This window comes from Ranitomeya variabilis, chromosome 1, assembly GCF_051348905.1.
Source record: "Ranitomeya variabilis isolate aRanVar5 chromosome 1, aRanVar5.hap1, whole genome shotgun sequence".
Classification (NCBI taxonomy): Eukaryota; Metazoa; Chordata; class Amphibia; order Anura; family Dendrobatidae; genus Ranitomeya; species Ranitomeya variabilis.
Genome location: NC_135232.1, coordinates 995185331 through 995202352, shown reverse-complemented (window position 1 = coordinate 995202352; position 17022 = coordinate 995185331). Strand labels below are relative to the sequence as shown.

Below are 17022 nucleotides of genomic sequence, written 5' to 3'. Positions count from 1 at the left end.
TTCCCTTTAAGTCTGTAAATATTATTTTATTTTTTGTTTAAAGTGCCAAAACATAAAAAAAGATATAAATGAGGTATCGCTGTAATCGTACTGAATAAAGAATAATAAAGAGGAATAAAACTGCCTTATCAATTTTACCACACACGGAATGGTATAAACGCCAACCGCCACAAAGAAATGCAGGAATTGCTGGATTTTGTTCATTCTGTCTCCCAAAAATCGGAATAAAAAGTGATCAAAAAATGTCATGTGCCCGAAAATGGTACCAATAGAAACGTCAACTCATCCCACAAAAAAACAAGACCTTACATGACTCCGTGAGCCAAAATATGGCTAAATTATAGCTCTCAAAATGTGGTGATACAAAAACTATTTTTTGCAATAAAAAGCGTCTTTTAGTGTGTAACAGCAGCCAATCATAAAAATCCGCTATAAAAACCAGCTATAAATAGTAAACCAAACCCTATTTGTCACCGCCTTAGTTAGGGAAAATTAATACTGTATATACTCAAGTATAAGCCGAGATTTTCAGCCCACTTTTTTGGGCTGAAAGTAACCCTCTCGGCTTATACTCGAGTCATACCCACGGGTCGGCAGGGGAGAGGGAGCGGAGCTGTGTAATCATACTCACCTGCTCCTGGCGCGGTCCCTGCACATCCCTGGTTCCCCGGCGCCTGCCGCTTCTTCCTGTAGTGAGCGGTCACATGGTACCGCTCATTACAGTAATGAATATGGACCCGACTCCACTCCCATAGAGGTGGAGCCGCATATTTATTACTGTAATGAGTGGTACCATGTGACCGCTCACTACAGGAAGAAGCTGCCAGCGTCGCGGAACAGATGTGCAGGGACCGCTCCAGGAGCAGTTGAGTATAACGCAGTGCGCGATACTCACCTGTTCCCCGTTCCACCGTCAGCGCCGCTGCATCTTCCGAGTCCTCTGCAGTGACGCTCCGGTCAGAGGGCACGATGATGCGATTAGTGCGCGCCGCCCTCTGCCTGAACAGTCAGTGCAGAGGACGGGGAAGACACAGCGGTGCCGACGGAGGAATGGGGAGCAGGTGAATAACGCAAGTGCCGGGGGCCTGAGCGGTGAGTATGTAATTTTTTATTTTTTTAAACGCAGCAACAGCATATGGGGCAAATGTCTGTATGGAGCATCTTATGGGGCCATGTGCAGCATTATATGGGGCAATTATCTGTATGGAGCATCTTATGGGGTCATGTGCAGCATTATATGGGGCAATTATCTGTATGGAGCATCTTATGGGGCCATGTGCAGCATTATATGGGGCAAATATCTGTATGGGGCCATGTGCAGCATTATATGGGGCAATTATCTGTATGGAGCATCTTATGCGGTTATGTGCAGCATTATATGGGGCAATTATCTGTATGGAGCATCTTATGGGGCCATGTGCAGCATTATATGGGGCAAATATTTGTATGGGGCCATGTGGAGCATTATATGGGACAAATATCTGTATGGGGCCATGTGCAGCATTATATGGGGCAAATATCTGTATGGAGCATATTATGGGGCCATGTGCAGCATTATATGGGGCAAATATCTGTATGGGGCTATGTGCAGCATTATATGGGGCAAATATCTGTATGGAGCATCTTAAGGGGCTATGTGCAGCATAATATGGGGCAAATTTCTATATGGGGCCATGTGCAGCATTATATGGGGCAAATAGCTCTATGGAGCATCTTATGGGGCCATGTGCAGCATTATATGGGGCAAATATCTGTATGAAGCATCTTATGGGGCCATAATCCACATTTGTGAAGCATTATATGGGGCAAATGTGTCTATGGAGCATCTTATGGGGTCATAATCAACATTTGTGCAGCATTATATGGGGCATATTTTAATATGGAGCATCTTATGGAGCCCATCATAAACTGTATGGAGCATTATATGGGGCGTATTTTGTATGGAACATCTTATGGGGCCCATCATGAACTGTATGGAGCATTATATGGGGCTCCTGATTCAATATGGATATTCAAAAACACTTAAACTACTGATGTCTCAATTAATTTTACTTTTATTGGTATCTATTTTTATTTTTGAAATTTACCAGTAGCTGCTGCATTTTCCACCCTAGGCTTATACTCGAGTCATTAAGTTTTCCCAGTTTTTTGCGGTAAAATTAGGGGGGTCGGCTTATACTCGGGTCGGCTTATACTCGAGTATATATGGTAAATGTATTTATTTCCATTTTCCCATTAGGGTTAGGGTTAGGGTTGGGGCTAAAGTTAGGGTTGGAGTTGGGGTTAGGGTTTGGATTACATTTATGGTTGGGGTTAGGGTTAGGATTAGAGTTAGCATTAGGGTTAGGGGTGTGTCAGGGTTAGGGGTGTGGTTAGGGTTATGGTTAGGGTTGAGATTAGGGTTAGGGGTGTGTTGGGGTTAGGGGTGTGTTGGGGTTAGGGGTGTGTTGGGGTTAAGGGTGTGGTTAGGGTTGGGATTAGGGTTAACGGTGTGTTGGGGTTAGGGGTGTGGTTAGGGTTATGGTTAGGGATAGGATTAGGGTTAGGGGTGTGTTGGGGTTAGGGTTGGAGTTAGAATTGGGGCATTTCCACTGTTTAGGCACATCAGGGGCTCTCCAAATGCGACATGGCGTCCGATCTCAATTTCAGCCAACTCTGCGTTGAAAAAGTAAAACGGTGCTCCTTCTCTTCCGAGCTCTGCTGTGCACCCAAACAGTGGTTTACCCCCACATATGGGGTATCAGCGTACTCAGGACTAATTGGACAACAACTTTTGCAGTCCAATTTCTCCTGTTACCCTTTTGAAAATAAAAATTTTGGGGCTAAAAATCATTTTTGTGGAAAAAAATGGATTTTTTATTTTAACGGCTCTACATTATACACTTTAGTGAAACAATTGTTGGTTCAAAGTGCTCACCGCACATCTAGATACGTTCCTTGGGTGGTCTAGTTTCCAATATGGGGTCACTTGTGGGGGGTTTCCACTGTTTAGGTACATCAGGAGCTCTGCAAAAGCATCGTGATGCCCGCAGACCATTCCATCAAAGTCTGCATTCCAAAACAGCGCTCCTTCCCTTCTGAGCTCTGCCATGCACCCAAACAGTGGTTTATCCCCACAACTGAGGTATCAGCGTACTGAGAACAAATTGCACAACTACTTTTGGGGTCCAATTTCTCCTGATACCCTTAAGAAAATAAAAAATTTTTGGGGAAAAGATCACTTTTGTGAAAAAAATATGATTTTTTATTACATTATAAACTTCTGTGAAGCACTTGGGGGTTCAAAGTGCTCATCACACATCTAGACAAGTTTCATAGGGGGTCTACTTTCCAAAATGGTGTCACTTGTGGGGGATTTCCACTGTTTAGGCACATCAGGAGCTCTTCAAACGCGACATGGTGTCCGATCTCAATTCCAGTAAATTTTGCATTGAAAAGTCAAACAACGCTCCTTCCTTTCCGAGCTGTGCCATGCGCCCAAACAGTGGTTTACCCCCACATATGGGGTATCAGCATACTCAGGACAAATTGCACAACAACTTTTGGGGTCCAATTTCTCCTGTTACTCTTGAGAAAATACAAATTTGGGGCGAAAAGATCATTTTTGTGAAAAAAATGATTTTTTATTTTTATAGCTCTACATTATAAACTTCTGTGAAGCACTTGGGGGTTGAAAGTGCTCACGACACATCTAGATAGGTTCCTTAGGGGTCTACTTTCCAAAATGGTGTCACTTGTGGGGGTTTCCACTGTTTAGGCACATCAGGGGCTCTCCAAACGCGACGTGGTGTCCGATCTCAATTCCAGCAAATTTTGCATTGGGAAGTCAAATGGCGCTCCTTCCCTTCTTAGCTCTGTCATGCGCCCAAACAGTGGTTTACCCCCACATATGGGGTATCGGAATACTCAGGACAAATTCTACAACAACTTTTGTTGTCCAATTTCTCCTGTTACCCTTTGTAAAATAAAACAAATAGAATCTGAAGTAAATGTTTTGTGAAAAACATTCCAAAAATTCCTGTGAAGCAGCTGAAGGGTTAATAAACTTCTTGAATGTGGATTTGAGTACCTTGAGGGGTGCAGTTTTTAGGGCATTTTCTGTCATATAGGCCCCTCACAGTCACTTAAAGTGTCCTTAAAAAAATGGTTTTGCTAATTTTGTTGTAAAAATGAGAAATCGCTGGTCAACTTTTAACCCTTATAACATCCTAACCAAACCTGTGCTGATGTAAAGCAGACATGTGGTAAATGTTATTTCTTAACTATTTTGTGTGATATGACTCTCTAATTTAAGGGCATAAAAACAAAAAGTTTGAAAATTGCGAAATTTTCAAAATTTTAACCAAATTTCTTTTTTTTCACAAATAAATGCAAGTTATATCAAAGAAATTTTACCACTTTCATAAAGTACAATATGTAAAAAAACAAACAAAAATCACCAGGATCCGTTGAAGCATTTCAGAGTTATGACCTCAAGTGACAGTGGTCAGAATTGAAAAAAATGGCCTGATCAGGAAGTTGAAAACAGGCTTCGGGGTGAAGGGGTTAATACACTTGCTTTTCTATTTATTTTCATTAGGGTATATGCACACTTTGCTTTTTCTTTGGTTTTACCTGTTTCTATGGCCAGTGTGAATATGCTTTTACATCATGCATGTTTTCAAGTCATACTCCGGCTCAGTTTTTTGTTTTTCTTCAGTACTTTTGTATTCAGTACAAATAAGGTGTGGCCCCCTTTTCACTGAGCTGGGCAGTTCATATATAGTCCCTCCAAAGCTGGGTGTCCGCTTGGGACCTGGTTACTCTCTGCCGCTATTCACACTAGGTAGGTTTTAACATTAGAGAGTGTAGTTACTGTCTCAATTAGGTATACCTTGTCGCGGTGGGACAGCTTGATGCTTTTTTAAAATCAAAACAGTGTTTACTAAATACTCTATGTTAATTATTTAATGCACTTGATTTTTTACTTATTTATTTTCATTAGAGTATATGCACATATTGCTTTTTCTTTGGTTTCAATTACCTGTAAGGCTATGTGCACATGGAATATATGCAAGGTTTTACAGTACAAGAAAAGTGAATGAGATCCCGGAAGTCTCATGCACGCACTGCTTATTTTTTCCTTGCAGATTTGCAGCAAATTCAAATCTGCATAATGTCAATTCTTGCAGCATATTTCACTTGCTCTAACGGGGAAAATATGTAACAAAAGCATGGCAAAAACATCAAAAAATAAATGTATTTTACACAGAGTCCTTCCTGCCAACACATTAGGACATGCAGCAGAATTTTCTCCTGCAAATCTTGAATGTGTGCACATAGCTTTAGTCCCTGTCCTGTTTCCCCCCGTCATTATAAGTCCTTTAAAGCAACATAATGAATTTGGGGGTGGGAGAAGACATTATCAGGCACTGAGCATCCTTCGCCACCTCCTAATTTATTACAAGTTCCTGACAGTCTTCTCCCACCTTTCAGTTCATTATAAAATGTCCTATGCACCTTATCAGTGCCTCTCAGTAAATTTTAAGTCCCCAATAGCATCACAATGAATTGTGAGAATTTGAGAGGACGCTACCAGGGGCTTAACCCCCTCCTCCACCACCCAATTCATTTCACATCCATATCTTATGTCCTTCTCCCCCTTCTCCTGTTCATAAGTCCATTATAAGTCCCCCTTACTCCCATCCCAATCACCCACATCCATCATTGTCCTCTCCACCACCCCCATCATTGTTCTCCCCCACCACCTCCATCATTGCACTCTCCCAACAACTATTGTTCTTCCGAACCACTCCCATCATTGTCCTCTCCCCCACCTGCATCATTTCCCTTTCTACCATCCCATCATTGTTTTCTCCATCATTGCCCTTTCTACCATCTCAATCATTGCCTTCTCCCCTATCACCCCCATCATTGCCCTTTCCACCACTTCCATCATTGCATTCTCCCTCACCGCCTTCATCATTGCCCTCTCCCCCACCCCTATCATTGTTCTCCCCCACTACACCATCATTGTCTTTTCCACCACCTTCATCATTGCCTTCTCCTCCACCACCCCATCATTGCCCTTTCCACCTGTATCATTGCCTTCTCCCTCACCACCCCATCATTGTCTTCTCCCCCACCACCCCATCATTGCCCTTTCCACCACCCCCATCATTGCCTTCTCCCCCACCATTTCCATCATTGCCCTTTCCATCACCTCCATCATTGCTTTCTCCCCCACCACTCCATCATTGCCTCCTCCCTCGCCACCCCCATTATTGCCTTCTCCTTCAACTACGTACACACACACCACCGCACACACACAGTTTGCACATCACTCACCTCTCTGCACACTCCCCGACAGCCGCAGTGCACACTGTTGTGAATTTGGATTCTGGGCTCCCCCGGTGGCTACTGGTGGAATTGAACTGGTGTCTTCATCTTCTCTGTTCACCTGTTCCCATCAAGATGTGGGAGTCGCTATATAACCTTGCTGCTCTGTTAGTTGCTTGCCGGTCAACAATGTTATCAGAAGCCTCTCTGTGCTTGTTCCTGCTCCTAGACAACTACTAGATAAGTTGGACTTTTGTCCATGTTTGTTTTTGCATTTTGTTCCAGTTCACAGCTGTAGTTTCGTTACTGTGTCTGGAAAGCTCTTGTGAACGGGAATTGCCACTCTGGTGTTATGAGTTAATGCCAGAGTTTTAAAGTAATTTCTGGATGGTGTTTTTTGATAGGGTTTTCAGCTGACCATGAAAGTGTCCTTTCTGTCTTCTGCTATGTAGTAAGTGGACCTCAAATTTGCTAAACCTATTTTCATACTACGTTTGTTATTTCATCTCAACTCACCGCCAATACATGTGGGGGGCCTCTGTCTCCTTTCGGGGTATTTCTCTAGAGGTGAGCTAGGACTAATATTTTCCTCTGCTAGCTTTATTTAGTCCTCCGGCTGGGCTGGGCATCTAGAACCAACGTAGGCATGCTACCCGGCCACTGCTAGTTGTGCGTTAGGTTTAGTTCATGGTCAGCTCAGTTCCCATCTTCCAAGAGCTAGTTCCTATATATGCTTATGCTATGTTCTCTTGCCATTGAGATCATGACAGTTTGACCGGCCCGCAAAGTGTTAATTGTTTGGGCTGAAGCAGGAGAAAAAGAAGTGTTGAAGGGAAATTTTTTTTTTTCCCCTCAGAGTTTTGCTGCCTAGCCCTTAATTGCTGTCTAGCTGCTTCTTACCTCCTCTTAACCCTTGAATGGCTCTGTGTCCACCTGTTTGTAATGGATCTTCAGAGTGTAACTGCAGGTTTGAATAATCTCGCCACGAAGGTACAAAATTTGCAAGATTTTGTTTGTCATGCACCTGTATCTGAGCCGAGAATTCCTTTGCCGGAATTTTTCTCGGGGAATAGATCCGGGTTTCAGAATTTTCGAAATAATTGCAAATTATTTTTGTCTCTGAAATTTCGCTCTGCCGGAGACCCTGCACAGCAGGTCAGGATTGTGATTTCCTTGCTCCGGGGCGACCCTCAAGACTGGGCTTTTTCATTGACACCAGGGGATCCTGCGTTGCTCAATGTGGATGCGTTTTTTCTGGCCTTGGGGTTGCTTTATGACGAACCTCATTTGGAGCTTCAGGCAGAAAAAACTTTGATGTCCCTATCTCAGGGGCAAGATGAAGCGGAAATTTACTGCCAAAGATTCCGTAAATGGTCTGTGCTTACTCAGTGGAATGAGTGCGCCCTGGCGGCGACTTTCAGAGAGGGTCTCTCTGATGCCATTAAGGATGTTATGGTGGGGTTCCCTGTGCCTGCGGGTCTGAATGAGTCCATGACAATGGCTATTCAGATCGATAGGCGTTTGCGGGAGCGCAAACCAGTGCACCATCTGGCGGTGTCCACTGAGAAGTCGCCAGAGAGTATGCAGTGTGATAGAATTCTGTCCCGAAGCGAGCGGCAGAATTTTAGACGGAAAAATGGGTTGTGTTTCTATTGTGGTGATTCTACTCATGTTATATCAGCATGCTCTAAGCGCACTAAAAAGCTTGGTAAATCTGTTTCCATTTGCACCTTACCGTCTAAATTTATTCTATCTGTGACCCTGATTTGCTCTTTGTCATCTATTTCCACGGACGCCTATGTTGACTCTGGCGCCGCTTTGAGTCTTATGGATTGGTCCTTTGCCAAACGCTGTGGGTATGATTTAGAGCCTTTGGAGACTCCTATTCCTCTGAAGGGGATTGACTCCACCCCATTGGCTAATAATAAACCACAATACTGGACACAAGTAACTATGCGTATTAATCCGGATCACCAGGAGATTATTCGCTTTCTGGTGCTGTATAATCTACATGATGATTTGGTGCTAGGATTGCCTTGGCTGCAATCTCACAACCCAGTCCTCGACTGGAGAGCTATGTCTGTGTTGAGCTGGGGATGTAAGGGGGCTCATGGGGATGTACCTGTGGTTTCCATTTCATCATCCATTCCCTCTGAAATTCCTGAGTTCCTGTCTGACTATCGTGACGTCTTTGAAGAATCCAAGCTTGGTTCGTTACCTCCGCACCGAGAGTGCGATTGTGCCATAGATTTAATCCCGGGTAGTAAATACCCAAAGGGTCGTTTATTTAATCTGTCTGTGCCTGAACATGCTGCTATGCGAGAATATATAAAGGAGTCCTTGGAAAAGGGACATATTCGTCCATCGTCATCTCCCTTAGGAGCCGTTTTTTCTTTGTGTCAAAAAAAGACGGCTCTTTGAGACCATGTATTGATTATCGGCTTTTGAATAAAATCACTGTTAAATATCAATACCCATTGCCGTTGCTGACTGATTTGTTTGCTCGCATAAAGGGGGCCAAGTGGTTCTCTAAGATTGACCTTCGTGGGGCGTATAATTTGGTGCGAATCAGGCAGGGGGATGAGTGGAAAACCGCATTTAATACGCCCGAGGGCCACTTTGAGTATTTAGTGATGCCTTTTGGTCTTTCTAATGCTCCGTCAGTTTTCCAGTCCTTTATGCATGATATTTTTCGCGATTATTTGGATAAATTTATGATTGTGTATCTGGATGATATTCTGATTTTTTCGGATGACTGGGACTCTCATGTCCAGCAAGTCAGGAGGGTTTTTCAGGTTTTGCGGTCTAATTCTTTGTGTGTGAAGGGTTCTAAGTGTGTTTTTGGGGTACAGAGGATTTCCTTTTTGGGATATATTTTTTCCCCCTCTTCCATTGAAATGGATCCTGTCAAGGTTCAAGCTATTTGTGATTGGACGCAGCCCTCTTCTCTTAAGAGTCTTCAGAAATTTTTGGGCTTTGCTAACTTTTATCGTCGATTTATTGCTGGTTTTTCGGATATTGCTAAGCCATTGACCGATTTGACTAAGAAGGGTGCTGATGTTGCTGATTGGTCCCCTGATGCTGTGGAGGCCTTTCGGGAGCTTAAGCGCCGTTTTTCCTCTGCCCCTGTGTTGCGTCAGCCTGATGTTGCTCTACCTTTTCAGGTTGAGGTCGACGCTTCTGAGATCGGAGCTGGGGCAGTGTTGTCGCAGAAAAGTTCTGACTGCTCCGTGATGAGGCCTTGTGCCTTCTTTTCCCGTAAATTTTCGCCCGCTGAGCGGAATTATGATGTTGGGAATCGGGAGCTTTTGGCCATGAAGTGGGCTTTTGAGGAGTGGCGCCATTGGCTTGAGGGGGCCAGACATCAGGTGGTGGTATTGACTGACCACAAAAATTTGATTTATCTTGAGACCGCCAGGCGCCTGAATCCTAGACAGGCGCGCTGGTCATTATTTTTCTCTCGGTTTAATTTTGTGGTGTCATACCTACCGGGTTCTAAGAATGTTAAGGCGGATGCCCTTTCTAGGAGTTTTGAGCCTGACTCGCCTGGTAACTCTGAGCCCACAGGTATCCTTAAGGATGGAGTGGTATTGTCAGCCGTTTCTCCAGACCTGCGGCGGGCCTTGCAGGAGTTTCAGGCGGAGAGACCTGATCGTTGCCCACCTGATAAACTGTTTGTTCCTGATGATTGGACCAGTAGAGTCATCTCTGAGGTTCATTCTTCTGCGTTGGCAGGTCATCCTGGCATTTTTGGTACCAGGGATTTGGTGGCAAGGTCCTTCTGGTGGCCTTCCCTGTCACGAGATGTGCGAGGCTTTGTGCAGTCTTGTGACGTTTGTGCTCGGGCCAAGCCTTGTTGTTCTCGGGCTAGTGGATTATTGTTGCCCTTGCCTATTCCTAAGAGGCCTTGGACGCACATCTCGATGGATTTTATTTCAGATCTGCCTGTTTCTCAGAAGATGTCTGTCATCTGGGTGGTGTGTGACCGTTTTTCTAAGATGGTCCATTTGGTTCCTCTGCCCAAGTTACCTTCTTCTTCCGAGTTGGTTCCTCTGTTTTTTCAAAATGTTGTTCGTTTGCATGGTATTCCTGAGAATATCGTTTCTGACAGAGGGACCCAATTCGTGTCTAGATTTTGGCGGGCATTCTGTGCTAGGATGGGCATAGATTTATCTTTTTCGTCCGCTTTCCATCCTCAGACGAATGGCCAGACCGAGCGGATTAATCAGACCCTGGAGACATATCTGAGGTGTTTTGTGTCTGCTGACCAGGATGATTGGGTTGCTTTTTTGCCATTGGCGGAGTTCGCTCTCAATAATCGGGCCAGCTCTGCCACTTTGGTGTCCCCGTTTTTCTGTAATTCGGGGTTTCATCCTCGATTTTCCTCTGGTTAGGTGGAATCTTCGGATTGTCCTGGAGTGGATGCTGTGGTGGAGAGATTGCATCAGATCTGGGGGCAGGTGGTGGACAATTTGAGGTTGTCCCAGGAGAAGACTCAGCTTTTTGCCAACCGCCACCGTCGTGTTGGTCCTCGGCTTTCTGTTGGGGATTTGGTGTGGTTGTCTTCTCGTTTTGTCCCTATGAGGGTCTCTTCTCCTAAGTTTAAGCCTCGGTTTATCGGCCCGTATAAGATATTGGAGATTCTTAACCCTGTTTCCTTCCGTTTGGACCTCCCTGCATCCTTTTCTATTCATAACGTTTTTCATCGGTCATTATTGCGCAGGTATGAGGTACCGGTTGTGCCTTCCGTTGAGCCTCCTGCTCCGGTGTTGGTTGAGGGTGAGTTGGAGTACGTTGTGGAGAAAATTTTGGACTCTCGTGTTTCCAGACGGAGACTCCAGTATCTGGTCAAGTGGAAGGGATACGGCCAGGAGGATAATTCTTGGGTGAATGCATCTGATGTTCATGCCTCCGATCTGGTTCGTGCCTTTCATAGGGCCCATCCTGATCGCCCTGGTGGTTCTGGTGAGGGTTCGGTGCCCCCTCCTTGAGGGGGGGGTACTGTTGTGAATTTGGATTCTGGGCTCCCCCGGTGGCTACTGGTGGAATTGAACTGGTGTCTTCATCTTCTCTGTTCACCTGTTCCCATCAAGATGTGGGAGTCGCTATATAACCTTGCTGCTCTGTTAGTTGCTTGCCGGTCAACAATGTTATCAGAAGCCTCTCTGTGCTTGTTCCTGCTCCTAGACAACTACTAGATAAGTTGGACTTTTGTCCATGTTTGTTTTTGCATTTTGTTCCAGTTCACAGCTGTAGTTTCGTTACTGTGTCTGGAAAGCTCTTGTGAACGGGAATTGCCACTCTGGTGTTATGAGTTAATGCCAGAGTTTTAAAGTAATTTCTGGATGGTGTTTTTTGATAGGGTTTTCAGCTGACCATGAAAGTGTCCTTTCTGTCTTCTGCTATGTAGTAAGTGGACCTCAAATTTGCTAAACCTATTTTCATACTACGTTTGTTATTTCATCTCAACTCACCGCCAATACATGTGGGGGGCCTCTGTCTCCTTTCGGGGTATTTCTCTAGAGGTGAGCTAGGACTAATATTTTCCTCTGCTAGCTTTATTTAGTCCTCCGGCTGGGCTGGGCATCTAGAACCAACGTAGGCATGCTACCCGGCCACTGCTAGTTGTGCGTTAGGTTTAGTTCATGGTCAGCTCAGTTCCCATCTTCCAAGAGCTGGTTCCTATATATGCTTATGCTATGTTCTCTTGCCATTGAGATCATGACAGCACACACACACAGCACCACTCACCTCTACACATGCAACACACACACACAGCACCATTCACCTCTCACCACATTTCCTGCAGCCGCAGCATCACCGTCGCTGGCAGCTTCCCTTCTCTGGCACAGCCGTACACTGAATGATGACGTCATCCAGCCATGCGACTGTGGCAGGAAGCAGGATGGATCTTTGCAGCCCCGCTCCGCTGCCATTTTCTCCTGTAGGCAGCGGAGCTGCAGGGATCGCTCCCTGCCCACCGCACATGAGGGCAATCTGGCCAGAGACCCCCCCAGAGCCTCAAAGCCAGAGAAACAGCCCAGATTGCCCTCATTATTAGACCCCCTCCAGGGGCCCCATCCACCTCCGGGCCCCGGTGCAGCCGCAGCGGTTGCACATGCAGTATGTCCACCTCTGGCTCATGCACTGTCTACGGTGGCCATTTTTCTGGAGTGCACCAAATTGAAAAGTATGGAAAGTGTGGGGCTCCAGGCCTTCACAAAATGTCGGCGTAGCCCCCACCCTGCCAAATACCACCTCATACCAGCCTGAGGCCCACAGCATCACCCCACTCCTACATTTGCCAACACCGTCTTCTACCAGCCCGGGACTCGCAGCATCTCATGCCTCTGCCAGCTTCCTGCAGCAGTAACCCTGCCATCTGGAACCCTGAACCACAGCCGCTGCTACCCATGTAAGCTACTGTAAAAGTGGATTATAAGAAGCATCGCCATTTTATATAAAAAAATCCTATTTCCTATTTCCCTTTCCAAAATGTCTGGTGCGTTTTATAATCCGGTGCATTTTATAATCCATCAAATACAGTAAACCTTAAAATACCCAGGCACAAATTTGTGCAGAAGTGCAAACCTGTAGGTTAAAGGGAACCTGTCAGCAGGTTTTTGCGATGTAATCTAGACAGCAGGTGATAGAGGCCACAACACAGAATTCAGGGATGTGTCACTTATCAAAGTGCGTGCTGTTGTTCACTGACTGTGAAGGTTTTATCACTAAGGCTACTTTCACACTAGCGTTAACTGCAATACGTCGCAAATGCGTCGTTTTGCCGAAACTACGCATCCAGCAAAAGTTCTTGCTGGATACGTTTTTTCGTCATAGACTAACATTAGCGACGCATTAGCGACGCATTAGCGACGCATTAGCGACGCATTTGCGACGCATTGCCAAATGTCGCGTCCGTTTTGCGACGCTTGGGCGTGTGTTAGCGGACCGTCGGGAGAAAAAAACCTTACATGTAACGTTTTTTGCTCCCGACGGTCCGCTTTTTCCGACCGCGCATGCGCGGCTGGAACTCCGCCCCCACCTCCCCGCACCTCACAATGGGGCAGCGGATGCGTGGGAAAAATGCATCCGCTGCCCCCGTTGTGCGGCGGAGACCACGCTAGCGTCGGGAACGTCGGCCCGACGCACGGCGACGGGTTGTTCCCGACGCTAGTGTGAAAGTAGCCTAAGAGATTAACTTTGCTGGACTAGACCAGTAATGCCCCTTCCTTTGATAAGCAACTCACTCTCCATGGACTTTGTGCACAGAGTCTGGTGTGGGTGGGGTTAGCTGTGATGTGGGTGGGGTTAGCTGTGGTGTGGGTGGGGTTAGCTTTCTCTGCTCTGCTTCATTCCAAACCTAAAGGTTTTAATTGTGCCAGAATGATTGCACCTAAACTGAATGATACAAAGTTGATTCAGATTCTTTTTACCTACTGCTGCTCTCAGATGAGGTAGCAAAAACTTGCTGATAGATTCGCTTTAAGTTGCCACCTCCTTTAATCTTGCTAGAGCACCAGCTGAGGTGGAAAGTTTGACTTGCGATGTGGACAATGCTCCACTGATTGCAGCTCAGTAGATTTTATTTATATGCAGCTGAGGTGAAGATAAGAACCCATAAGAACCCACGGACAAGTGTTGTTGTGTTTTTGAAAGAAAGAAGCCATGTTTTTTTTAATGCGGTTAAACCATATCTAATTTATGATCATGTTTTTTAAGGTTTCAAAAGTGCTGGAAAGTCTTGGAACTAACGAGCCATCTGAGGTTAATTGCTGCAAATATTTTCCTCTGCTTGTTGAAAAACTCGACAAAATGAACAAACTTCCTGCTCTGTTTTTTGCGTAAGTGCATTTTCTTTATTTAAAAAAACAAACAAACATCCAAAGTAAGTTAACACTTCATTAGTCATATTTTTGTTAAATTTACTTGTATTTATGATGCTGTATAAATAATGTAAAGGATAGGTATATTCTTAGGATACGCCATAAATATTATAATGGTGGAGGTCTGACTCCTCCCCACTCCTTTGTGCAGCTGTGTGAAGGTTTAGGGCTCTCCTGCAGGCACTGTTTCCATTTACCGGATGTTTAAACTCTACAAAAACTGCCCTTATTAAAGTCTCTAATGATCTACTAACAGCTAAATCTAATGGTCACTACTCCCTGCTGATTCTCCTGGATCTCTCTGCAGAATTCGACACTGAGGACCATTAGCTCCTCCTCACAATATTGTACTCTCTGGACCTCAAAGAAACTGCTCTCTTGGTTCTCTTCCTACCTCTCAGACCATGCATCCACTAAATGTATAATTTTCCAACTTTTCTTCTTCTTCTCCTCTTCCCCTTACTGTTGGGTTTCCTCAAAGTTCAGTCCTAGGCCCCACCCCACTGTTCTCTCTAAACACTGCCCCTATGGGGCAAACCATAAGCAGATTTGGTTTCCTGTGCAATGTAAATGCTGATGACATGCAATTATACACATCTTCTCCTGACATTACATCCAGCTTAATACAAAATACCAGTGATTTTCTGTCTGCTGTCTCTATCACCATGTCCTCCCTCTATCTGAAACAGAATTTCCACAAAAAAATTCTCATGTCTTCTTCCTCTGGTAACCTATATACAGTACAGACCAAAAGTTTGGACACACCTTCTCATTTAAAGATTTTTCTGTATTTTCATGATTATGAAAATTATGTCTTATATTCTAGGTTCTTCAAAGTAGCCACCTTTTGCTTTGATGACTGCTTTGCACACTCTTGGCATTCTCTTGATGAGCTTCAAGAGGTAGTCACCGGGAATGGTTTTCACTTCACAGGTGTGCCCTGTCAAGTTTAATAAGTGGGACTTCTTGCCTTATAAATGGGGTTGGGACCATCAGTTGGGTTGTGCAGAAGTCTGGTGGATACACAGCTGATAGTCCTACTGAATAGACTGTTAGAATTTGTATTATGGCAAGAAAAAAGCAGCTAAGTAAAGAAAAACGAGTGGTCATCATTACTTTAAGAAATGAAGGTCAGTCAGTCCGAAAAATTGGGAAAACTTTGAAAGTGCAGTGGCAAAAACCATCAAGCGCTAAAAAGAAACTGGCTCACATGAGGACCGTCGCAGGAAAGGAAGACCAAGAGTCATCTCTGCTTCTGAGGATAAGTTTATCCGAGTCACCAGCCTCAGGAATCGCAGGTTAACAGCAGCTCAGGTTAGAGACCAGGTCAATGCCACACAGTGTTCTAGCAGCAGACACATCTCTACAACAACTGTTAAGAGGAGACTTTGTGCAGCAGGCCTTCATGGTAAAATAGCTGCTAGGAAATCAATGCTAAGGACAGGCTACAAGCAGAAGAGACTTGTTTGGGCTAAAGAACACAAGGAATAGATATTAGACCAGTGGAAATCTGTGCTTTGGTCTGATGAGTCCAAATTTGAGATCTTTGATTCCAACCACCGTGTCTTTGTGCGACGCAGAAAAGGTGAACAGATGGAGGAGGAGGTGTGATGGTGTGGGGGTGCTTTGCTGGTGACACTGTTGGGGATTTATTCAAAATTGAAGGCATACTGAACCAGCATGGCTACCACAGCATCTTGCAGCGGCATGCTATTCCATCTGGTTTGCATTTAGTTGGACCATCATTTATTTTTCAACAGGACAATGACCCCAAACACACCTCAGGCTGTGTAAGGGGTATTTGACCAAGAAGGAGAGTGATGGGGTGCTACGCCAGATGACCTGGCCTCCACAGTCACCAGACCTGAACCCAATCGAGATGGTTTGGGGTGAACTGGACCGCAGAGTGAAGGCAAAAGGGCCAACAAGTGCTACGCATCTCTGGGAGCTCCTTCAAGATTGTTGAAAGACCATTCCTTCATAGTCATGAAAATACAGAAAAATATTTAAATGAGAAGGTGTATCCAAACTTTTGGTCTGTACTGTACCTATACCCAAAATTGCAATTGCCTTGGGTTGTTTAACTATAACTCCCAACAGCATGCTCTCTGTCTTTGGGTCATATTTCACACAGAACTTTCCTTTACTCCCTATATCCAGTCACTCACTCTCTCAAGTCACCTGCACCTTAAAAACAACTCCAGAATCCAAAGTTTTCTCACCTTTGAAACTGCACAGTCTCTTACTGTCGCTATTATGCATTCTCGTCTTCAATTCTCTACTAATCAGTCTCTGTCTTTTAAAGTTTCTGCTCTACAATTCATTCTGAATTCGCCAGGCAGGCGCTATGCTGATTGCTGTCATTGAAGCCATCCTTTGCCAGTAATTGCACTGGTTACCCATCTACTACAGAGTACAATATAAACCTTTCTCTTACCCACAAAGATCTCCATAGTTCTGCATCACACTATTTCTCCTCCCTCATCACTGTCTATCATCCTAGCCATGGTCTCCATTCTGCAACTGACCTAAGAATAACATCTTCTATAATCCAAACCTCCCACTTTCATCTCCGAGACTTCTCTCATTTTTGGATTGCACAACCCCAGACAATCTAATTAATACCTAAACCCCATATTTTTAACCTTTATTTAAAAACACATCTCTTTAGACAGGCCTATCACCTCACTTCTCTAATCTAACTAATCCATGTTCCCACTTTCTAAATTTTCCTCGGATCAACCCCTTACTATTCATCTGTCTCCATATCCTTCATGCTCCCAATAGCTCTTCGTAATTGTACTTAAATACTGGCTGA

At 44.7% G+C, this 17022-nt stretch overlaps 1 protein-coding gene across 1 annotated transcript in view; it reads left to right on the top strand.

Moving 5' to 3' along the window:
* The window catches only part of DDX60 (DExD/H-box helicase 60), a 288318-nt gene that overhangs the window by 170554 nt on the left and 100742 nt on the right, over window positions 1-17022 (top strand). The window contains exon 25 of the mRNA XM_077279474.1: window positions 14041-14162. Coding sequence (XP_077135589.1) covers window positions 14041-14162 — 122 coding nt within the window. The remainder of the gene's footprint in view (window positions 1-14040; window positions 14163-17022) is intronic.